Source organism: Caretta caretta, chromosome 10 (genome assembly GCF_965140235.1).
Source record: "Caretta caretta isolate rCarCar2 chromosome 10, rCarCar1.hap1, whole genome shotgun sequence".
Classification (NCBI taxonomy): Eukaryota; Metazoa; Chordata; order Testudines; family Cheloniidae; genus Caretta; species Caretta caretta.
Genome location: NC_134215.1, coordinates 8,159,115 through 8,183,766, shown reverse-complemented (window position 1 = coordinate 8,183,766; position 24,652 = coordinate 8,159,115). Strand labels below are relative to the sequence as shown.

The window sequence follows — 24,652 nt, the reverse complement described above, 5'->3', positions numbered from 1 at the left end:
GAAAGGAAATGACCCTTACTCACATTGCCTCCTGAGCTTCCTTATTTATTTCAGCCTCTGCCCTTACTGACGCCAAGCAAGGAGCCTAGAGAGGGAACATGACCAGCTCCAGGTGGTAATATCTTAATTTATGCCCTGGATGAGGTGCTCCTGTAGGGGTTTGTCAACAAATGCAGGATTTATGATGGGCAATTTTTGATATAGCAAAAATCTTACTGCCATCTAGTGAGAGAAGGCTTAAAGGTAACTGGAATTCAGATGTGATGACTAACCACACAAGCTCTGCTCCTTGGGTTACCACAGTATCTTCTGAAACCGTGATGTGGGCACTGCTTGTCTGTAGCTGGGAGTTTCATGTGGCATTCACTCTCTGTATCGTGCGTGTCATGTTAGTAATGATAGCACATTCCACTGCTACTCAGTGCTGATCTCTGCAGAGCTTTGAGGCCCTCTGATTGATTGGTGTTTGCCCATGCTTGCTTATAACCTGCAGGGTTTTAAAGGAGATTCTTCTTACTGAGGCCTGGTCTGCAGTATAGAGTTAGGTTGACGTAAGGCACTTACGTTGACCTAATTGTGTCAGTGTCCACACTACAGCCTTGCTCCCACCAACGTAAGTGCTCTCCTACACTGATATCATAACTCCAACCTTCACAAGAGGCGTAGGGCTTATGTCGGTGTAGTTAGGGTGACGCAGTGTCCCTGTAGACACAGTGGGTTACTTACATGGTCTGTTGGCTGTCGTTCTTTTCAATTTCATGGCTTCCTGCTGGAGTGTGAAATTGACAAGAAAGCCCGGCTCACAGCTCAGGCTGTCACCTGGGGATGGGTGAGGGGCTCCCCACTCCCAGCTGGGCTGCCGACCGGGCTCCCTGGCTGCACCGAGGCTCACGGCTCCCTGCAGGGAACCCGGCAGCTCTCCGGCTTCAAGCGCAGAGCAGGGAGCCAAGAGCCCAGGGGGGTCAGCCTAGCTCCTGGCGGGGAGCTGCACATGGAGCTGAGAGCTCGGGCTCTCGGCCCCCCACGCTGCCCCTCGTAAGTTGGTGGAAGCACTCCTGGTGAGGATGTGCACCACCAGCAGTTGTGTGGACATGAACCACCACAGTAGTTACTGTGGTGGCTGTAAGTTGACCTAATATAGGTTGGCTAAAGTTGGTAGTGTAGACATGACCCATGTCCTAAATTCTACCCTCCTCTGATTACAGGAATTGGGACCTGCTATGGAATCATAGTTACATGTTTGCTGAAATATTTCTCCCTATTTTCAATAAATCACAGAGCTGCCCTGAAATTGCAGACAAATTGTACTGATGGATTTCTCTCAGACACCTTCTCTGTGTCTTTGAGTCTTAGAAGTGAGTGTTGTCCCCCTGCAACCCCAATGCATTACACCTTTGCTTTGTAAACAGAGGTTACTCACTCCTTCTTTTCATTTTATTTATTTTTTTCCTTGTAACAGTCCTCTAATGTTGTGCATCCCTTGGGGTAATTCCCTTTCCTGTCTCTCTGAAACACTCTTACAATCTCTCATGCAGCTAAATAATAAATGAATACAACAAAACTCTTCCCCATCAAAGAAAATCATTTTAATTATAGATTTTGTTGTCAGTCTTTGTAGCTCCCCCTTTACTTTAACTCAATTCTGTGGCTTGTGTTCAGTGGCCTGGAGCAGATTAATAGCTTGCATGGAAGATGAGCTCCCTAGGACTAGCTTAAGAGTTGAGAGAGTACTGAATGACACCACATCTCTTTAAATACTTCATATCTTCTTTGAAGTTTGGAGCCGATGTTCGTAGGGGCAGGTTCTCTCTCAGGTGCCCATGTGTAGCTGTCATCCGCATGGGATAACAGAGAATGGATTAATCTCAGCTCTCTCACACACTCACCGTGTCTTTGTCAGCCACTGCAATACCTGTCTTGAAATATTTAACCAATGGAGGGAGCAATCTAATGATGATAACACTGGGTGCTTTGATTTGGTTGCTATGATTCTCCTTCCCCCCACCTTTGGTAATGAATTCTTGGGATGATTTTGCTTTGATTTATTTATATAGAGAGATATAGATATATATTTCCTTTTCTGTTCATTCATTTTCCAGCCTTGTTTTCTTCCAGGTCTTGTTGCTCTCCACCTCCTCCTCCTGTGTTGCTGTGTGACGTGTCCTTTATTCCGCCTGCTTCGCTACCATCTCATCTCAATCTCAAGCCGTAGACAACTCGATGGTGCAGCCCCTTTCATGAGAAATCAACTTGCTTTTGGTTTTTTGGTTTTGTTTTTAATTTTCTTCAGAACTTCACCTGAAAGGGAAGAGACAGTGTTAATTTATGGGTCTCTTATTCCATGCTAAACTGAGTCCGAGAGAGAAGGCTGGGCTGGTGAAAGGGGCACTGTTGGGTTAAAAATCAAGTATGCAAAGAAATTCCCCTTACCTGTTTTACTAAAGATTAGGCCCCAATCCTGCAGGCTGCATTGTATGAGTGTACCTCTGCACCTATGTGGGGCTTTAATTGGTCTCTACAAGGGCGCAGGGTTCTAGCCTGCAGCTTTCAGGATTGGGGCCTTAGATGGTTCAAATGGAGTGAGCTATTTCTAAAATTTGATTGATTTAAAAGACTGTCCTTACTGATGTTGTCTACGTTTTGCACTTTCTTTATCTTTTCCAGTGAATGCAGACCTAGTAAACTCTTGTTTCTAGTTGATTTCGCTGTCTGGTTCTTATGGTCTAGTTCTGTGCTGCATTGTTGGGATTGCAAACACCGCAAGAGAAAGTTTATGTTTAAGCCATATTTTACTTTATGAAATTTGGTAAAAATTTGTAAAACCCTAACTGACCTCACAATTTCCCTTTTAAGAGAAGAATGGAAAATATTTTTGGTAACTGAACAACTTATTTCTCCTGAATTGGCTGCTGTTTGATGATGCGTTTTTGGTTTTTTTGTTTTTTAAATACATATGTTGGAGATGAACATGAGCTAAACTCAGATTCAAACACTTCTAAACCTTATGATTAAGAATTTAAGCCCAATTTGGATCCAGATATTGTGATGTGGCCTCATCTTTCCAATGCATTGAACTTTTAGCAAGGTTCAAAATCAGGGTCCAAATTTTGCAGCTTGGGCTCCTCTGTTGCATGTGCTAGTGATGGGTGAATCTCTAAAAAGGTTCCTAGTCTCAGATAAAAGCCCAGAGATTGAGCCTTATCTGAACCTCTTGGCTGTACAAAATTGTTCTAAAAAATCTCTCACTACCAGGCCTCTTTGAGAATTCCAGTAGTTCCCGTTATGGGGTCGGGCATGACATACTAGCGTGCTGCTGATCCCAGCTGCAAAAGTGGGCAGTTCTCCCAACCTCAGAAGGCTTGTGGTTTGGGCTTAGGGAGATGTTTTGGGTTGGTTCCTTGCCCATCCCCCTCAAAATATAAATATATATATATATATATATATATATATATATATATATATATATATATATATATATATAAAAAAATAAAATAAGAGTTGTCCCCTCTCTGCTATTAGAGCAAGGGGTGACCAGTGTCTTGTATGAGAGGCTCTGCTGCTTAGTACTGCAGTTGAAGATTGGTCAGTGTTGCAGCAAATAACCTCCTTCCATACAGGATATGCAGAGTGGTTTAGACAAAGAGGACCCTTTTGAAATGACCAGTATGCCATGTTACTGCAGTAATAGCTTTTGATGTTTGCAGACAAGGACAGGAGCAGCACTCTGATGACCAATGCACTAACCCTACAAAAATGTACACATGCACTTAATTTATGCATTGTGAATAGTCCTACTAAAAGTGTATGTGATTACTCACAGAGCATAGCATTAAGCATGTGGGTGAATCTTTGCAGGGTCAGGGCCCTACTGTTTATATTGGGGCTACCAGAAAATATCCTTTTTCCTTTGTACTCTGAGAATGTTCCTCTCTACATCTGTAAACGTTCTCAGGGCAACGCTGGTCTACGGGTTGGTTTGCTACAGTGTTGGATAGTGAAGGGATGAACACAGAACCAAAGATGCCGAATGGGGAAGGCTCATTGGGAAAAATAGTTATTGCTGGTTTAGAAAATGTTTTCAAGATTAAAAATAATGTGCCAGGGCAGGAAAGCTCTGTGGCACAATCCACTAGCCATTGTGAATTGGGGAGGAGATCATTGAGACCCTGTTGCATTAAATCATGTGCAAATATTAGGGGGTGGAGAAGAAGGGCAAACAGACCCTACTAATAATATTAAAAATAACTTTGTGTGGAGGTGGAACATACTTGGAGCTCAGAAGCTGTGAAAGGTCAGATTTTCCATATGAAATCTGCTACCTCTGGCTGAGTGTGTATCAGAGACCAGAAGAGCCCCTTTTCTATCGTACATGACCAGCAAAGAGTTCATCCCAGTTTGATCTGACACAAGCAGTTAGTTCTCCTAGGCTGGAAGTCAAGCGTTCTGTAATCTTTTTCTTATGGCTTCAGAGCCTGCAGGTAAAGTCCTGCCTGTCTAGCTGAGACCTGTTCTTTGACTTGAATCCCCCATGTTTTCCAGCATGTCGGGGAACTTGAACAAAAAGGCGTGAATGCACAGCCTTCGAGAGGAGTAGTTTTTCAGAGTTCTGTAGGATGTAACCCTTGTTGCCGCTACCCTGGGAGAGCCTCTTGCTCTATGGGATTCTGTAGTGACTCGCAAAACAATCGCTGCTTTGCGTTAAACAGGCACCGGTTTCCTCTCTCTCTCTCTGTTCCAGGCGGTCCCAGGTAATTGAAAAATTTGAGGCATTAGATATAGAGAATGCAGAGCATATGGAAACCAATGCGTCCGCAGGCCCCTCCCTTTCCAGCGAGACACGTCAGGGCAGGAGTGAGAAGAGGGTTTTCCCCAGGAAACGGGTAAGCCTTTCGTTTCTCTCTGAGGTAGGATGAAGGCACCTGCCTGTGTTCTTGGAGGATGTGGTTTTGGCTGGCAGCTTATATTTAGTGCTCTTCCTAGTACAGCTAGGATTGTCCTTGACTTCAGGTCCTAACTGGCAATTTCTGTGCATGGAGCACAGAATCTAGAGGTCTTGGGACAGAGGGCGCATGTACCACAGCGGGCAGGCCGCGAGCACGAGTGAGCAGCGCTGATTTGCCACTCACTGCTCAGTCTCCTTGCTTCGGTGGTGGGATCAGAACAGAAGACAAATCACCTTTCTCTCTCTCTTCCTCCGGGGTAGGAAAGGGAGGCATCAGATCTGGCATAGAAAAAACACAGCAGATGACATGAAGTATTAATAAAAAGAAGTTAACTAATAGAAGTATGTGATCTTGAAAATCTTGTAGCCTAAAGTGAGTTTAGACGTACTGGAGCCAGTCTAATGCCTCGGACTCTGTGTCCAGAAGGGCCAGATGCTTCTAAAAGCACACAAAGAAAAGTATGGTGTGAGCTCATTAATTTTAATTGTGGAGTCTAAGAAACGTACACCACTGGGTCTTTGACATTGTGAGAGATGGGAGTTGATGTTTTGTGTTGATGTTGCGGTAATCTGGGCTAATTCTGTTTTCAGGACTTCACCTCTGAAACTGCAGCAGTAGGATCCATCCTGGAAGTCTCAGCTTCCCCTTTGTCTCCACACCGTAGAGCAAAATCACTGGATAGAAGATCCACTGAGTCCTCCATGACGGTGAGACCAAAAGGTTTTTTTCATTCAATACTGGCATGTGGGAATGAAGACATTGGCATGGCGTTCTTGGTTGAATGGAAACGCTCCATCTCTTTCAGCTGTTAGCCTTGTGAGAGCTCCTCTGCCATTGCTCTCAACCCCCACGGTGGACTAGGGGCCAAGTCCAGATCTGGTGTAAACAGCTGCAATTCAATTTACTTGAACCCAATCTGAATTTGGCCCAGAGTATGTTAGAAGCTAGACCCGGAAAAAAGAGAGCCTATAATTTATCTAGTCCATCTCCCTGCCAGGGCAGTGGAGAGGCAGAGACTTGGAGGAGGGGTTCGTTTTCCTAAGAGCATTGAGCAGATGCAAGAGCTGATCTGGGAACTGGCTCCTCATTTCCCTATTTGGCAAACAATTTTTCTGTGTAATAGTCAGTTACCTGAATGTTATGGTTTGCCATACAGGTGCCATGTGCTTAAGGTGACAAATCAGCCCAACCATTACCAGAAAGGAACACTCCCTTCTTTTGTTTTCACATACTGTCATTCCCATCTGAGGTGGCTTACTCAGACCATTTCAGCAGGTTAATACAATTTCCTGGGTCCCATTCAGTGCTCCAGAATCAGATCAATTGCAAGTTCACCACTCCCATGCAGTCAGATAACAACACCTCAGACTTGGTGTATTAAGAAAAATTAACAAATGAACACTGAAGTATTCTTAAAATCTTTACTTTGTGTATTTATGCAAAGTAGACATCAGTGGAAGAAAGCTTGAGAGGAAAGTTTGGAAACTGAAATCCGTAGCTTCCTTCCACTTGCAATCAACAATGTTAAAGATGGGCAGTAATACACAAAGCTTTCCCAGAAGTTCTATTACTTCTACTTTGCTGTGAAATAACACAACCCCCTTATGTTTAAAGTAGCTTCACAGGCCTGCATTCCTTGACAACAGAGGTCTTTATTTAGCAATGTGAGCACAGCATAGTTTTAGAAATAATGATTTTTGCAACACAAAATTTTGGTAAGGCTTTGTATTTCTCTGTGATTCAAATGCCAACCAGACTTAAACAAGGTAAGCAGAACAAAATGAGATAACTTCAAGCAGTGCTCTCCTCCCATCTACTCAGTGTTGTATGCTAGTGGGTGGTATAAATGTGCATGCAGCTCTGTGCATAAGACCCTGAGCCATTCTAAATAAGTGCTACATGTTTGTCTGCAAACAGCTTTTGTTCGAGCTTTGTGTACAGACACGCACGCCCACCCAGCACGCGCTCACACACAAAGCATTGCATTTATATATCAGTTTTTATTGTAGGATTTGTACATCTACAAAAGCTCTTTATTTTTATGCCGTTAGCGCTGTTCCCAAGTTACTTAGTATTTGCGCAATTCAAGAAGTGTGACTTTGTGTTAACCATTTAGTTAAGGCAAGGAATTACGTAGTCCAATTAGCAGGATATGCACTATTTCCCTGCACCCCTTTTCCCTTTATTTTGCAACTCCTGCTGTTAAAGTAACAGAAGTTGAACAATTCTGTTACCAACCTCATTCACTCACTTGTTTTTCTCCCCCTGTTTTATAACTTTGTGATTCCAAGTTTCCCCTGAAGACTTGGCTAGTCCTATGGGACTGGGACATTTATTATCAGGCAAGTCTTTCTTCTCAGACACAGGCTAAGGGTTGCATTCACCCACTTCACCTTTGTTGTCAGGATTTCTTTGGTTTGTGGAGGATCATTCATGTGTGGATGAAGCACTGGGGTCGAGTCCTTGGGTCCCTCTCAGGTCCATATTTTGTCTGTCTCTTTGTCCCCCAGTCTGTGTGCATCCCTCTGTTTGACCTGGTCATCATGGACCTTCTAGTTCCACCAAGTTGTTAGTTCCAGCATCTGGCTCTTCTCAAGCTCTGGCTCTAGTTCCTTGTACAAAGGCACTGATCCCCCTCATCACATGTCTGTGCATGGCATACAGCAAACACTAGGTGCGGTGACAGATTTGCCTAAGGGTATGTCTACCCTGCAGCTGGGAGTGAGCCTCCTAGCCCAGGGTGACAGACGCACATTAGCTCCGCTCAAGCTGGCATGCTAAAATTTAGCAGCATTATGACATAGGCGACCGCTCAGGCTGGCTGCCAGGGTCAGCCCACCCAACCGCCTGGGTCTGAGCTCAGGTGACTAGCCTAAGCTGCTCTGCCCGTGCCACAACACCCATGCTGGTATTTTTTAGCATGCTAGCTTGAGCCAAGCTAGTGCTTGTCTGTTCATTTGGCTGGAGGCTCGCTACCAGCTGACGGTTAAAAAGCTCTGTTGTCTTCTGTCGTTCTGGGTCAATGTTTCAATGAAACCCCTTCTTCTGCCTTGAAATATGGTTCTGTTACTGATGAGGCAACTTAACAGCATCTTCTTGCTACTGTGGCTTTTAAATCCTTAGTTTCACTAAGTTTAAACTAAGAGCTCTAGTGGACTTTGAAGGTTTGCTAAGCAGGGATCTAATTCTGCTTTAATAGAAGATTGTTCCCCAGGGATGTCATTTGTCATGGTGCAGGGTGGCAGTTGCCACCCCCACCCCCCCCAACCCCAGACTTTTCATAGCTCTGTATGCTCCATCCAACGTTTCTGGATATAATATAATCACACACAGCGTTCTAGAAGCTGACAGAACTTTGCCCCTCCCAGAATTTTTCTGTAATGATGACCCTGCCCTTCCTTTACAATTTTTTTCAGCAAGTAAGTATTCTGCCCTCGAAAGTCTGTAACATCTTCACTAGTTCTGCTTTCCTCTGCAAAATGCTTGGCTGGGAACAAATGAACGTGGATCCAAAATACAGTTTCTTCGTAGCAGTACAGAGCTCTCCAACTCTCCATGGGTGATCATGAAGCTCTTTTCTGTAGTCTTTGCCTGCAGAGGGGCTGTGGCTCACCAGGACCACTGGTGGTATGATCAGAACATCGCCTTCTCTCACAAGAGAATCCGGGCTCTTTCATTAGGTTAACCAATCATAAAATAAAGATGCTGCAGCTCGCATAACTTAGTGAGCTTGGTTTCTGGAAGCTCTGGATACTCAGCACAGTCTCTTACCTGTGCCCAATCCATGCAGCATTCAAGGCTGCCTTTTCAACAGGGATTATCTGTTAGGGTCCAGTGGGCATATCCCACCTGGTCATGCTATTGCAAATGCAGGGTGGTCCTGGCCATTGGTGAATCTCTTTGCTGTCTCCTCTTCGGATTCTGTAGTGTTTCTGGAGCAGTGTTCGGGTATTATTCCCCTGGTTTTTGTGATGCTGAACTGGGTATCCTTCCGCTTAAGGACATTGAGGGACAAACTGGATTTAACAGATTTCTGTTTAGATTTCCTTTCCCCTGTGTTCACGGCTTCCTTTGCCATTGCCAATAGATTTGTGCTGGTTCATTTAAACCTGGCTTCTCTCCTCCTCCTCCTCCGCTCCCAGCTGCATCTCTGACTTGATCCTGCTGTGAGGTTTCAAAGCCGCAATGCTTGGCATCCGTCACTTTCATGACAACAGGTTGTGATGTCCTAAAAACAGGATTATATCTTGCCTGCAGGCTGAAGCTGAAGGAGGAGCTGATCAGCGAGGGAGGGAAAATACTTCCACCACCTACATTAACATGCAATAAACAGGATGCGAAATAAGAAACTTTCAGCTCACCCCTGTGTGGAAAAGTCCCCTCTTCAGAGTTAAAGGCTGTTCTTTTAGGTGCAGCCTACTATTAAATCCACTTATAAGGAAATCTGACCAGGGTTCCATATAGGGTTATGAGATGCTGGTACTCCCTTCATGCAAACCTCTAGGGTATTTCATGGCCTCGTAAATAGGAACTCGGCCATATGTTGATACGCACTGTACCACGTGATTGCCAGCTGCCAGCCATGCCAAGCAGAGTTTATAAATAGAGGCAGAGAAGCAGGGAGTGGGGGCAAGGAGGCTTTGTGGATGGAAGACTAATGAAGAGCCACAAGGATAAGGTAGGCCTGGGCTTTCTGATTGTGCCAGCAGACTCCAGGGTTTGGTACCTAAGAGCTAATGGGGCGGGGGGGGGAAGAGCAGGGCCCTTAGAACCTGGCTTGCTTTGGAGAAAAATCTCCTTCCCCGTCACACCAGTGAAAGCTGCGAAGTCCATGGATGTCGCTCCCCAAGTCTCGAAGGATGAAAAGCTCGTGTGCAACGCCTGGAGTTGAGCAGTAATATGGCACCCTGGTATGCACAAGGAAGGCAACACTCTGCCTCTCCCTGCCTCCCGGGGGCATATCGGGGACCACAGCTGGCACCACTTCGGTGTGAAACAATGGAGAAACCCAGCACGATGTTCTGGATAAATAGGCTGGTCTCCATGTCGGCGGCATCTTCTCTCCCCTCATCCCCCCAGTCATCCTGCTCCAGTAGCATAGACTAACTGTATGGGGTCTGGCCAGCGTGAAGCAAAAGCTGGATCTTGGGTGATGGGAGGGGGTGGAAGTGGAACTTCTTGAGCAGGTTTCCGCTGGCTGTGTGTGGCTGCTGTCGGGGAAACTTGCACTTTGCTGAACTTTGCCCTTGCCCGCAATCTCTGCCTACCCAGCCAGCGCAAGGACCAGCATAGATACCGCCGCAACTTTCTTTTTACACTTTAGTGGCAAAAGTCCAAAGAATCCTTGAGCAGGAGGCACCTGGCTCCTGCTATTCTAGCCACGGGGCTGTTTTCTTGCTTACGGGAACCTTAGAATTATAGAAGATTAGGGTTGGCAGAGACCTCAGGAGTTCATCTAGTCCAATGCCCTGCTCAAAGCAGGACCAACCCCAACTAAATCATCCCAGCCAGGGCTTTGTCAAGCCGGGCCTTAAAAACTTTATCTGATTGGATTGCCAAACCTGAAACTGAAGCCTGATTGGACCCCGCTAGCTGGTCAGTGTCTGCGATGATGCTGAGCTTTGCACAACTAGTCTCCATTTGGAGACCTCCCATCTGCTTGCTTTTCCCCTGGAGAGCTGATGAATTTCCATCTGTCTCACATCTGATTCCCACCCTCTCCTGGCCAGTTTCCTTGGCTTATTTTTTTGCTCTCTGTTTTGATGACTCCTCCCTGCCCAGGCACTGCTGCACTCAGTCTTGTACGCTTTGGGTGCCTTGGAGGAGGAAGTAGGACAGCTGTGCAGTCACCATTAAAACACCTGGCTAGTCAGTGGCTCCTTGTGCTGCTGTATGTCTGAGGAATTGGGGAACAGAGAATAACTTCTCCAGCCAGCAAGCTTGGGAACTTGACAGCTTTTCCTTACCTCTCTTCTTACTAGCTGTTCTTTGTTATGAAGGGGACTCTGTAAGAAATGGCAGCAGGGCATGTGGGTTCCCCTGCAAAATACCTTCTGCATGACCGTGGCTGCCCAGGTGATACCTAATCTCTGAAACACCAAGGCCTTGTTTGCAGCAGCCTCTTTCATCTTGTCTAGACAGGCTGGGTTAAAAAGCCAGCAGCCTTGCCTACCCCAGCGTTCCCACTGTTGCTCCCTCTGGACCTCCCCAGCCTGGGGGGGAATCCAAGTCGCCGTGGGGCAGGCGGGGAGAATCCCCCATATCTCTCCAGCGTCCGCGGGCGGGGGCATCCCCCGGAGCTCCCTAGTCCCTGTGGGTTAAAGGGACCCCCCAGAGCAGGTAGCAGGGGAACCCTTGCAGCTCCCCGGCCTGGGGAAGAATCCCCCCCGCATCTCCCCAGCCGCAGCAGCTCCCACCCAGTGGGCAGGGCCACAGTTCCCAGCCACAGCAGGGCAGGGTGCTGGACACTCCTCCCTCCCCATTTTGTCATAGACATTTTTAGTAAAAGTCAGGGACAGGTCACGGCTTTTGTGAATTTTTGTTTATTACATGTGACCTGTCCATGACTTTTACTAAAAATGTCCATGACAAAATCATAGCCTTAATTATATTGTATAAATCATTGCTGAGGGATTTCTCCATGGTAGAGTTGGAAGCCAGCACTTCATCTGAATCCTCGAAAAGATCTAAATGTCTCCTTCTTTCCTCTCTTTGCAGCCTGACCTGCTGAACTTCAAGAAGGGATGGCTGACGAAGCAATACGAGGATGGACAGGTAAGTCTAGTGGGACATGCTCTTTCTCAGCCACCATCTTGGATGCTGTGGTCAGTCAGCATTTGTATGTAACCAGGCATTTGCCCACCTGTAACATGGCCTCCTTGGGGAGAGGACTGTCCCTTTTCCCTGTGGCCTGGCACAGTGCAGTTGTCTGTCTGCGTTTGTGCACATGGCGCTGTGGCTACACCCAGAAACCAAATAAATGGCCAAGGGGTGCAGCTGTGTGGCTGCTCATTTGTGAGCAGGACAGATTCTTCGTTAAAGATGAACTCAAAAGGCTTTCCACCCTGTCCAGCCCCTGGGACAGGACTCAAGATTTCCCCCCGTCAGAGCTGGTGCATTTTCAGCTTCCTACCTTGCCGTAGAACTATGAGGGCCTGAACTCCTGATCTGAACAGGTTAATAAGGGAAAAGGTATGGGTGTTGGGGGGGGGAGTGTGTGTGTGTGTGTGAGAGTGAGAGAGAGAGAGAGACACACACGTTTCAGGCTCCTAAGATGATTCGTGTGCAGTGCTCAGCATTTATATAGCGCTTTCCACCTTCCCACAGTAACAAACTTGTACCGCCCCTGCAAGGTAGATCTGTATTTGCCCTGTTTTACACCTGGGGGGAGGCATCTTGGCAGAGCAGTGTGCAGGGAGAAGTCGGTCAAATCTATAGCCTGGCACAGGCCAGGCAGCCATTGCTAGGTGAGCTCTACCTATCTCCCCACCATCACCACATAAGCAGGGCCTACTTGGGGCAGGAATGGCTGGCATTCTGCATTGCAGAGGATTCAGGCCCCTGCATCTGAATGTCATTTAACAGGTTTCTAGGGAGTTGAGGTCAGCGGGGGTTGCACCATTGGTTCTCTTGGCCTCATCTCCCTTGTGGTCACAGCCACCTCTTCAGAATCACTAATCAGGTGCAGAACATGCGCCCTCAGAATCATGGGAACAATGAGAGAGAGAGCAATTAGATTAAATCAGAATGTCTCCATTAAGGCACTAATGGAAGCACCAGCTTCCCACCTTCCTCTCCTTCCGTCCCTCAGGGGTTGTGGTTAAGTGCTCAGCTCCCACAGCCTTAAAGGCTGGCAGATGATACTGGGTTGTGACTGAGCTCATGTTACTATTTATAAATAATCCCCTCCCTTGATTTTCCCTCTGTCTTCCCCCTGCCCCCACTCCCTCCCCAGCCGGGGAGGCTGGGGGAGTGATGTGGACTGTGTAAGCTGGGGCTAGGGTACAGATTCTGAAGCTTGGGGAATTGGTGGGGAGTCCATCCTCTCCTCAAAGTGCCGCTGCCATCAGGAAAACGACGGACTGTAAAAATGATGTCAAGTTTGTTCATTGCTTTTCTGCACATCCAGTGCATTCAGTTTAGCAGTGCTCTCCTGCCTGCCACCATTGCATCTCAGTCTGCTGCGTGAAGATCCAAGCTCTGCCCTTTCTATTAATCCCCAGCACTACAGACTGGAATCATAATTTAGTCAGCTCTTTTTTTTTTTTTGGGCGGGGAGGGAGACTACAAATCGAGCTATGAGATCCAGGTTTGGCTGGGTTCAGTTCTCATCAGAAAATGTCTCTTTCCATTCAAACAGGGCTGGAAATACTAGTGCATGTAACTGAAAGGCAACACTTACAAGGGAAAGCATAGAACTGTTTGATCTGGTTCTCTTAGATGGGGGAACTGGACTCTCTCTGACAGCAAGTCAAGGAAATTAATATGGTTATTAAACCCTGATTTTTAGCTACAACACTTCGAATGAAGTGCTAGGATGTGAGTTCTGAAAGAAATGCCTTTCTGTATCCATCTTTTGTCTCTTGTCTCATGGATCATTGGTCTGACCCAGTATGGCCATTTTTATGTTACTCTTAGAAGCTGGGACTGATTGAAAGGGGGTGGACCACTTGATAAATTACCCTGTTCTGTTCATTCCCTCTGGGGCACCTGGCATTGGCCACTGTCAGAAGACAGGATGCTGGGCTAGATGGACCATTGGTCTGACCCAGTGTGGCTGTTCTCATGTTCTTATGTAAAGTGTAAGCTCTTTGGAGCTGTCCATTTGTTCAAGCTTTGTGAAGTAGCTAATGCAGTGGGGCCCATGGTTCATGACTAGGGCTCCTAAGCGGTACAGTAATATAAATAATAATAGCAGTACGTTACTTTAAATGGACAAAAACAAGGGGCAAATATTTGGAAATTATTGTGAGTTTTTTGCTCTTAACACAATAGAGGTAATGTGAAGGACCCTTGCAAACACAGTGGGGAGGGATCCAAATAACTGTGATACTAACTACATGCAAAATGCAAGGTCTAGCTACATTGCTGCTCTCAAGGATTGTGGTGGCCTCTGAAACAGACAGGGAGTGCCACTAGAGGGGTCACATACAACCTAGTTAAGGGAAAACCACCCAATTCCTATCTGCTTCAGAAATAAACAGGAATGTTATCTGTCCAAATTCATAAATCATGAAGAACACGTCCTTCTGAGCCTAAGAATGCAGTCATTAAACATGGTGTCTTGTCAGTAAACTGCAAAGGAAGGACTCTGAAGGTCCAAGGAATGCAACATATTTGTGATGACTTTTCTGGTCATGGCCACGTGTTATCATTGAGTGATGGTGGAGCCTTTGCAGCTCAAACTGTTGTTGGCTCAACAAACATCGCCACTCAGACAGGAGAGGATCCTATAGGTGGAAGCCATGTTCTTGACTCACCTCAGCAGCCCTCTCCCTCTCATTGATTTTTCTACTGGCTTTCAGCTGTGAGAGGTTGAGTGCCCCACCAGAGCACAGAGCGGGTCGTTGCAGTCTGCCCAGCTGTTTATACAACAGAGGGGGGTGGTCAACGGTTCTACCTTTACCTTAGTGAGCTGTGAGGTGATACCGCAGCCGCCCCAGGCGTGGGAAAGGAACAGCTTGTTAAAGGGCCTGCCTTGTTTGTTTCCTAGTGGAAGAAACACTGGTTTGTGCTGACGGATCAGAGCCTGAGATACTACAGGGATTCCGTGGCAGAGGAGGTAGGTGTCTCTTTCCTCAGAATTTAAACCCTATTCATTGCAGACTCTGGTAAGTCCTAAATGACTTCAGCATTGCTCCTACAATTCTCCATATGAACACAGCTGTGTCCTGGGTGGGAGTTCAGGTTCCTGTTTGGATTTGTGTTTGTGCCTCGCAAGTGAGCTAGAAGAGCAGAAAGCCTGGGGGTGCATTTGAAGTTAATTGGATGCTTCCAGCAACAAGAGCATCCCCAGCAGTGCACATTCTCAAGCTCCCAGTCCTCAGGGATTCAATGAGAGGCAGAGCTTGGTGCAACCCCAGATCAAAGCCACGTCTCTTCCTGAACAGGAGTTTGATCACTCTTTATCCCAACTCTGCAGGCCCTTTGATGGCGTGGAGCATCCATGTTAATATGTCTGTATGGGCTTTACTATGTATCTTGCCGTAAGTCCTTGATGCTGAGAACGAGACTGCTGACCTTGTGGTGAAGTTTCCTAAGTGGCTTCTTGTTAGATGTTGCTTTTGAACATGGGTGCGCACACTTTTAGTGTGCAACGATCCCTACAGTTTTCCTCTCTCTCGTTCCCTAGGCAGCTGATTTGGATGGAGAAATTGATTTGTCTACATGCTATGATGTCACCGAATATCCAGTTCAGCGGAACTATGGCTTCCAGATCCATGTAAGAATGCTTTGGGGAACGGGAACACTGCTATGGGGAGCAGTTGGAGAGAGGGTGGCAGACGTTTCCTTATCCCAACAGACTCCGTGGTCCATCTCCAGCAGTCACCAATGCTGGATGGATCAGAGGCAAATGAAACCACTCTTATAACGCATCACTGTGGATACTATCCGATGGGAAGGGAAATGTCTTCCTGACTCCCCTCACATGGTGACCAGCTTGTGCCTTGAAGCATGTGATTGGCTAGTCATTGGTTCATGTTTTGATCAATAGTTGCTGGTAAGAAATGGGGGTGGGAGAAAGGAGTGGATTTAATGGTTCTCTCCCAAATACCCAATGAAAATGTTCTTAAGGACTTGAGTGATACACATTTGGCAAACTCAGGGCTTGTCTACACGGTACCACACTATGACCTAGATTTCTAGTCTCTGCACTGAGGGATGAAGAGTGAGGCTGGGGAGCGAGTCCTGGCAACCCCTTGAAGGGAAGGAAAGTGCTGCCCAATAGAATCAGCCATGTTGACCTGCTCCTCCTCTTTGCCTAGACTAAAGAAGGGGAATTCACCCTGTCTGCCATGACCTCTGGGATTCGACGAAACTGGATCCAGACAATCATGAAGCACGTTCGCCCCACAGCTGCTCCAGATGTGACCAGGTAAAGAACTAGGAAAAGAACAATGCCCATCTCTCCCATTTTACCCATTCCCCTCTATCCTCTCACTTGCTGTCCAGAAATACCCACCCCCTTTCTGACTCTTTCTGGTCCCTCCCACTCAGTGTTCTGGCTATTCCCATTCTCTAGGCTTAGGCTGGACACCGTTTGCTCTCCTGCTGTTTATGCAGTGGCACAAGATGCATAGAACCAAAGTTCCTCCTCTTTTGCACACTGATGTGCAACCATCTGCAGAAGGGAGCGTTCCTCCAGCTTGCATCTGCTAAAGATCATTTGCACACCCACCTGCCTCACCTAGAGGCACGCACCTGTATTCATGGTCACTCTTAGATGTGTGTGCAACCCCTGGTTTGGGGTTGGTTATATTGGGTTTCCCATTTCCTCTTTTCAGCAAGATCAGCCTGTCACCTCAGCAAATGCCAATTTTTAAATTAAAAGCTGAATTTGCTTGAACCCAATTTTAGTCTGTGCTCAGTGAGAAGCATTTCTTCTCTGACCTTCTAGATAGCTGCAACAACTTCTTCCCCTTCATGTAAGATACAGGATGGCCTTCATCCAATTGGAAAGCTTTTGGTACAAGAGGAAGGCACCCACAAATTTCATATAATACCTGCTGTCAGACCTTGCAGCTGTGGGTAAAGTGGGCTTTACTTTCTCTCAACTAAAAATTATCGTAGTTCGGCACTGCATCAAGCCACACACACATCCTGATCCCTGGGTTCATTCACTACACAACAGCCAGCCAGGAAGATGCACCCACACAATTAACCCCTTTTCTCTTATGCGTACTCAACTGGCAGCAAGTGAATTTGTGCCTGATTCCCCCAGCATCAGTGGAAGAGTTCTCTCCACCCAGTGCTGTCTATCCAGAGATGTTCCATGATCTCTTTCCCCTCTCCCACTCAAATACCCCCTCACCCCTGACAGGGCTGGCTGGTGGATCTCTCATGGCTCTCTGGGAATCCTCCTCTTTCCTCACTCCTGCATATGTTTGATTTCCATGCATTCCCAGGAAAAACTTCTCTTTGAAACTATCGGTGCTGAAGCCCAGGTTGGAAAACTGTGTTCTCTCCTGTATTAACATTCTGTGGTTTGTATCTCTTGTGAGTCACTGCATGCTCCCCGTTTTCTGCACTCCAGATAGAAAGTCCTGAAGTTTTCATTCATTTTTAAAATTAAAATGAGAGAGAAGGGAAGAAGCAACCTGGTCTTGATACTTGATTTCCACACAATGGTATCTTCCGATGTGCGTAGTTACGAAGATGGACAAGACCAAGTAAATTAGAGGGGACAGTTAAACCTCTAAGGATTTGTGTAAATTCCTGTTTTGTCAAGTTAGCAAAAATAAATCTAGGTCAATTGCAATAGTTTTAATTTAGCTTATTTCAGAATTTTTGTGCAATGAGTGAATTTGGTCAGTGATGTGGATTGGAACTATTTGAGCATGTGCCTCCGCAACTAAGCTGGAACTACCAAATGTAGAGAGAACCATTGCCCTGTAAATATGATCTCCGGATCCCAGGAGTGCACTTAACGTCCTCGTGTATGCGCCCATGCACTGGGTGCCCCAGCCCGTCTTGGTGCGTGTTGTTAACGTTCTCAAATGGTTGGGAGGCGGGAGTTCTGTGAGGCTGAGACCCAGAGCACAGGAGGTTTGCAGGGCTAAGGGCTTGCAAGTGCTTTACCCTGCAGTGCTAGTAGTGATGATCTATATCCCACTTCGGGGTGTCAAGGGGTCGGAGCAGTTTAGTCTTCATGGTCAGTTCAGCATATGGTAAATCTGCTGAAAGGGGCCCCAAGGTGACCATCTGGGATGGTGGTTTTGCTGATGTCAGCATCTCTCCACTAGGGGCTGGATTGATCCCCCCAAATTCACTTTAATTCCCTTTTAACATCTGTTTGTTTGCCCTGTGTTATGTCTCCTGAAATTCAATAAGTCAAATATATGTGTTTTTAAACTACAGTATAATTAATATTTGCATTGTGGTAGCACCTATGAGCCTCAGTCATGGGCCAGGACCCCATTGTGCTGGGACCGGTATAAAACCAGAACAAAAAGATGGTCCCTGCACCAAAGAGCTCACAGTCTAACTGCAAACACTTTAGTTGGGTCAGAATAATCACCACCGGAAAAATAAAGTAACAACAATGAATGTGCTCAGCACAGCAAGTGGGTCCTTCTTTACCTGCTAAATCTATCCACCTCCTACTTGGGCTCAGTCTCCAAGCCAGCTCTAGCTGCAATTGCCTGCCAATTTCATACCATTTTTGAACTCTTCCACACCCTGTTCCTGACCTAAAAGGAGCAGTAACCAGACATTCCCCACAGCTATTAAAAAGCACCCTCCACCCCACCCTCTTGGCCAGTGATTGCCTTTCCAGAGCAAATGAGAGCTGAGGTAACTCATTTGAGCAGAAGGAGAAAAATGGGTTGAAGGTGGAAAATAGTCAAGTAGTATTAATGGCAATGTGTGGGCTGTTGGGCACATCCAAGACTTCCTTTTTATCTTCTAGGTCAGTGTCACTGCATCCTCCTCAGTTCATTTCTAAATGCTATTCATATGACGTGACATGTAATCTGTGCCCCTCTGAAGTGTGCAGAGGGGAAGCAAGTCGGTAACAGATATGACAACAGGGCATTCTTGACTCATTTTGAGAAGTCTGGGGTCAGAGCTGTATCATTTCAGTCTTCCGACAATGGCTCGGAGTCCAGGGATTCTTTTTGCTCTCAACCTCCGGTCTGTTTTAAGACAATGTCTCTTTACTATTAACTTGTGTAAAATGCTGTTTTAACCAGTTAACCAGATTGACTTCCTGGCTGTACGTTTGCTTTGGAGACATCTAGCCTCAAGCATGAGGGTCGAAAGTACCTCTGAACGCGAATAGTGCAGTTTCATCATGGTGCAGTATGGAAGTTTCTTTTGTTAGCTGCAGTGGACAGTACTGAAGAGTGTCTCTCCAGGCTGGTTTTCAAAGACAAACCTGAAACTTCAAGAGTTTCTTAAAACTAAGCCCACCTGAGCCTGTAGTTTCATTGTGGGTGAAAGTGCATCGGAAGATACTAGCATAGGAACCAGGCAGAGTCATTCCCTTGCGTTGCATTCTTTGGAAATGTGCATATATGGGTTTTGGTGGGGCACAGGTAGAGAGGAACCTTTTTGTTGTAAATGCTCCAAGGAAATCCTCTGCTGTTATACCCACTCTAAAGGGTGGCAGTCTTCATGCATGTAACTTCAGTGTTAGGATACCGCTGTAATTTTAGTTGGCTGCAGTGAACGCCCCATACGAGGGCTTTATGGCTCTCTTCACTGCATCTTCGTAGGAAGCTAAGTAGCTTGACACATCAAAGCTTGCTGAACACAAATGTACTTAGCTAAGCTAAGGACAAATGTGGGGGTGCTGTCCCTTTAAGGGGCAAGATCCGGGCAGAGGAAGGAGGGGCTGGTCAAGCTGAAGGTGAATTCAACAGCACGGGTGCAATTACTGGGAAATGGCACTACGGGAGGCTCTGTTACCAGCAGGGTTTTGAGTGATGCCTCCCGGACCATCCGGGCCAGAATTATCCTGTCGGAATCACATTCCATGGAGTTGGCTTATTGCCATTTTATTTGTTTTAATTCTAATCTGCATGCACAAGGCTGGCATGTATGCATTTCTATTGAATAATCCAGGACTTTATTATAGGTTGTCCGTAGAAGCTTGGACATACGTTTCCTTTCCCTACTAACTTTACCCTTTCCTGCTTGACAAGTATACATCTCCCCCATCCCACTCCCCTCTAACTCGGCACTAGAGGGCCATTGCTTCCTTTGATTTACTTTCTTGTTTGAGCATTCGGCATCATCAGTGACCTTTGCAGTAGCATGCACAGCTCTTGTGCTGCTGCTAGCCCAGCGGGGGAAGCATAAGAGCACATGGTCTCAGAGTCCAGGACTACAGTGTTGATCACAATTCTAGGGGGCAGTGTTTTCAGTCCAGAAAGTGGCATGGAGAAGTTCTTGGGTGAGCCTTTGCCAAGCTCGGAAAAACCTGAAAGGTGTTACCAAAGCCCTCCCAGATGGTCATGTGCTTCTCTGTGCTTCCTCTTCTGTCACTGCTGAATCTCCACCTCCTTCTCCATGCCTTTCTGAAGCTACATCCCAGAATCACTGTGATGGTGACCAGTTGCAATATTGCAATGAACACATGCCTGTGGCTCATTAAATGAATTGGGTGGAAGGATCATGATGGTTAGAAAGAGGGCTTCACGGAGGGATGGGGTGAGGACTGGATGGCTCCGAAGGGATGTACTGTTCAAAGTCTGCCCGTGGGGTTAATGATTATAAAGTTAGCACTTGAGGGCTGCTGTTTGGCCTCTGTCCTGTTCCTAGTGGACAAGTGCCCACATCCCAGTACTGCCATTGGCCACTTTGTTGGCGGCCTCAGCAGAGGCCAAGTCCCGAGTGAGCAGCATAGAGAGAACTCTTGTTGCTAGCAGGGTGTGTTTGAAGGGGGAGTGGGCCTCCCAAGCCAGCGGCACAATGGCGAGGGGACAGTGTGGGGAAGTTTGCACTGTTACCCTATGCTGCCCCACTCTGTTGAGAAACTAAAGGGCTTTGCGTCCTCGGGCTGCCAGCTGGCACCTTCCATCAGCACTAAATTCATACACAGAGTTCAAGGGAAAAGGAGAGCAGTAGCTCCTGGCCAAAGTCCAGATACCATGAGGAGCTTCAATGATGGTGGGAGAGGGATGCCCAGGAACACACATGGCATTTCAATGGGCTTCGGTCATCTCCCTGTAGCAGTAGCTCCTTCGGCATAAGTGCAATCATGGGCTGCATCTCTGTAGTGGGCTGAGGGATGTTTTCTTTCCTCCTCTGTCGTAACAGCTCCTTGCCAGAAGAGAAAAGCAAAACCAGCTCTTCTTTTGAGACTTGTCCAAAGCCAAGTGAGAAGCAGGACTCGGACCAAGCTGAGGTGGATCCTGAGCAGAAACGGAGCCGTGCCCGGGAGCGCAGGAGAGAGGGGCGCTCCAAAACCTTTGACTGGGCCGAGTTCCGCCCCATTCAGCAAGCCTTGGCGCAGGAGAGAGCCCTCGCTGCAGAGTCCTCGAAGAGCGGCTCCACGGCCTTTCCCAGGGAACCCAGCGCTCCGGACGCAGACCCCGGGGAGCTGGAACGGGAGCGGGCTCGGCGGAGAGAGGAGAGACGCAAGCGCTTTGAGATGATCGATGCTGTTGATGGGGCAGGCCCAGATGACATGTTGAGGATGGAGGTGGACAGGATCCCAGGCCTGCCCATCGCAGGGGAGGCGAAGCCACAGAATGTCCATGTGGAGATCGAGCAGCGATGGCACCAGGTGGAGACGACCCCACTACGTGAGGAGAAACAAATCCCCATCATGCCCCTGCACCTGGCCCAACCAGATGACCGAGACGACGGGATCCACAAGCAGCAGCTAACCTCACTGCTGGAGAAGGAGGTAAAATGAGAGGAGGAGGGAGCAAGTCAGGGCTTTGGCTCCAAGGGGCTGCTTGAGCTGCCTCAGCCTGTGTGGTGATGGGCCTTCACGTTACACCAAAGTGGGTAGCAGCTGGACAGTTCAGTCACAGGCTGAATTTATTGCTGCATTAAGAGCAAAGGGGATAAGTGGACACAATAGGGCCCCTTTGGGGAAATACAGGGACCAGGCCCATGACCTGGCATTTCCCATTTTCTTCCGATTTGATTGGCTCTTCCCTACTTCTACATCTCCTGGAAGGACAGTTATTGCAATGGGGGTCCTTTGGCATCTTTTTCTAGTCAAGTCAGGCCAGAGGCTGTAGTGGTTGTTTATTAACAAGCCTTCCACTGTGATCTGAGCCCAGTTCAAGTATATTAATGCTGTCTGAAATCAGGCTTCAACTTCTGAACCTATAATTGTGAGTGTGATTTTGTGTGCACATGTGCGCACAACAGCTCTGCCGACCTGCACACCTTGTAAGTGTGCAAAGCTGGTTCTGCTTGTCTGTCACGCACAATGAGCAATCTCATGTTGTTGGAAACCAGAAAGAAAGTTGATGCCATAAATGAGCTAGGAAAGGAGGGGTAGGAAGCTCAACTTGCTTGGAAGAGGCCCAAGTCTGGCATAACATGGGTTGGTTGCTGCAGGTCAGAATGAAGGTGCATTAGCAGAGCTGTGGTTGGGGGAAGGAGAGCTTGCCTGGGTTATGCCTGGCTCCTGCCAGTGCTGTTAGTCCCTCATTTCAGCGAACTTCAAAAATTAAACAAATTCATAACGTTGGGGTTTTCTGTGTTTGGTCTGAGAGGGGGGGTGTTGTCAAATTAAATAAAGCCCAAATCTCAGCAGGAAGAGAGGAGATCGCTCCATGCTAAATGCTTTTGAACCACTTCCTTCCGTGCTTCTTCAACCACCCCTTTGGGTTCTGTCTTTGTCCATTTCCAACAGTTGGAGCAGAGCCAGAAGGAGGCATCAGACCTCCTTGAGCAGAACCGGGTCCTGCAGGGCCAGCTGAAGGTGGCACTGGGCCGGGAGCAGAGTGCCAGGGAAGGCTACGTGTTGCAGGTAGGAGAGTGAGAGAGGGAGAAATCTCCATCTTTCGCTGCAACTGCAAACCTGTTGGGCTTCAGTCCAGGGTGCTCATGAGTGCATCCAGCGTGGAGCAGAAATGTGCAAACCCTATTGTGCCCCAAGAGACTTTGGCCCCTCTTAAATGCTGCCATCATCGTTTCCCGGCTTCATAAAGAGCATTTCTTTAATAATTCCTTTACTGTTCCAATGGTCTGGGTTCTGGTGGAGAGGAACTCGTCCCCCTAGGGCATTCATATCTGTGTAGAGACAGAAGATATGATGGCCAGCAAGGTTTCACTAAAGGAAAATGAGCCCCAGAGGCATAGTGGAAACAACCTTGACAAAGTTCACTTTGATATCAGTGTCGATGCGTGCACACACCCCCATCTCCTGTCCTGTGCATTCAGGGCTGTGAATTCTGCTCTGGCCACCTGACCTTTCTTATGGACTTCTGTGGTGGCTTTTGGCTGTATTAAAGGCTGGTGGCTCTGAAAGGCCTGGAATTGTGCTTTGGGGTGGTTAGGAAAGGAGAGAGGAGCAGCTACTCTCTTCCTCTCCACTCTTTTATAGGCTCTTAGATATAGCAAAGAAGACTCCTGCCGTGCCCCAAAAGAAGGGGCAAAGCTTATGGAGCTGCAGCAGGCTGGCTCAGCAAGAATTTCTTCTTGTTCTCTGGTCTAGGTAGCATTTCAGCTGCTGACTTTTACATGGTCAAACCTGCTGTGGAACAAGGTTGCTAGTGGCTGTGCTAGGGGCAGGAGGGGTGGAGGGGCTGGGTTTGGCATCCAAGGCTATGCCCACTTCCTGGGCTAGAAGCACTGGGGAGGTAGCATGCTTAGCCCAAGGGAGGCAAGAAGCACCATGTGTGCTCAGTCAGTCACCCCGCTGGAGGAGGAAGATTGATCTGTTAGTATTTGTATGGTGGGACGGCCCAGAGGCCCCAGTCAGGATCCAAGGTCCCCCATGCTGTATGAACATATAGGACCATACAGTCCCTGCCCCAGGAGCTTACAATCCAAGCAGTGTTTGTCCGGGAGGATGGAGTCACAGTCTGGGATTTCTGGGGAGGGAGGAATTCCCTAGGTTCTGAAATGAGAGCGGAGATTCTTCCAAGAGGAAACAAAATGGGCCTAGCAAAGTAGCCAGCTATGCTGCAGAGGAAGCACCCTAAGCTTCCAAGAGGGAAGAGCTTCTCTTAACCTGCTGCTGCCAGCTCTCTGCCAGACTGGGGAGTTCTACCTAGCCCCCTTAAATTGGAAGACTAGCTGGCAAGAAAAAGGGCTTGTGAGGGTGGAGAGGGATGAAGGTCTTGGATGGGCTGACCCAGGGGGAGGGGAGAAGAAAGCTAGACAATTCCTGTGTTTGTTAGCAAATTCCAAAATGTTCATTGGACTTGCCACTTCATGATCTGCAGCTGTAGCTTCATGTTCTTAGACTGTGTTTGATATTCTGTTATGGCAGCAACTCATGTTGGCTACAGGCCCTGGGCAGGATCCCAGATTTCCATAACAACAGACCAACTGCGGCTTCCCTAGGGTGAAGGCATCTTGCCACCCTTAAACTGGAGCCCAGCAAAAAGTAGACTAGCACAAAATTGGCTACCAAAACCTGCTCCACCATGCTTGACATTCTGAGTTGGCCTTAGTGCCTTTGAAGTTAGGAATAAGAGCAAGAATCAAAGTACCTAGTAGGTGGGCGCAAATCAGCTCTCATACAATACCAACCAACCCACTTTTTCATCTAAAACTAAATTGAATCTTGTTGAGAGTCTGAGAATGTCTGTCTTCCCCCTCCCCACCTTTGATGGCTGCCTTTGCATTTCCTAATTCTGGTAGACAAATTCCAGAGCTAAAATTCCATGTGAGAATTGAGTATTTCTAGTCCAGCAAGAAACCATTAGTATCTGAGAGAGGGATCCTGTTCCCTGTTAACCATCAGAACAATTTACCAAGGGTCACGGTAGATGCTCCATCACTGGCAATTTTTAAATCACGATTGGCTGTTCTTCTTAAAGTTATGCTCTGGAATTATATTAGAGACGTTCTCT

At 47.3% G+C, this 24,652-nt stretch overlaps 1 protein-coding gene across 10 annotated transcripts in view; it reads left to right on the top strand.

Annotated features, from left to right (window-relative positions):
* Positions 1 to 24,652, top strand: part of MPRIP (myosin phosphatase Rho interacting protein) — a 170,790-nt gene that overhangs the window by 117,791 nt on the left and 28,347 nt on the right. For 6 of the 10 annotated variants that reach the window (XM_048866051.2, XM_048866053.2, XM_048866054.2 and 3 more), the window contains 9 exons: positions 4,739 to 4,880; positions 5,534 to 5,650; positions 11,661 to 11,717; positions 14,656 to 14,724; positions 15,295 to 15,384; positions 15,929 to 16,038; positions 17,069 to 17,107; positions 20,925 to 21,516; positions 22,483 to 22,599. In XM_048866051.2, coding sequence (XP_048722008.1) covers positions 4,739 to 4,880; positions 5,534 to 5,650; positions 11,661 to 11,717; positions 14,656 to 14,724; positions 15,295 to 15,384; positions 15,929 to 16,038; positions 17,069 to 17,107; positions 20,925 to 21,516; positions 22,483 to 22,599 — 1,333 coding nt within the window. The remainder of the gene's footprint in view (positions 1 to 4,738; positions 4,881 to 5,533; positions 5,651 to 11,660; positions 11,718 to 14,655; positions 14,725 to 15,294; positions 15,385 to 15,928; positions 16,039 to 17,068; positions 17,108 to 20,924; positions 21,517 to 22,482; positions 22,600 to 24,652) is intronic. The other 4 variants (XM_048866052.2, XM_048866057.2, XM_048866061.2 and 1 more) reach the window with 1 other exon arrangement.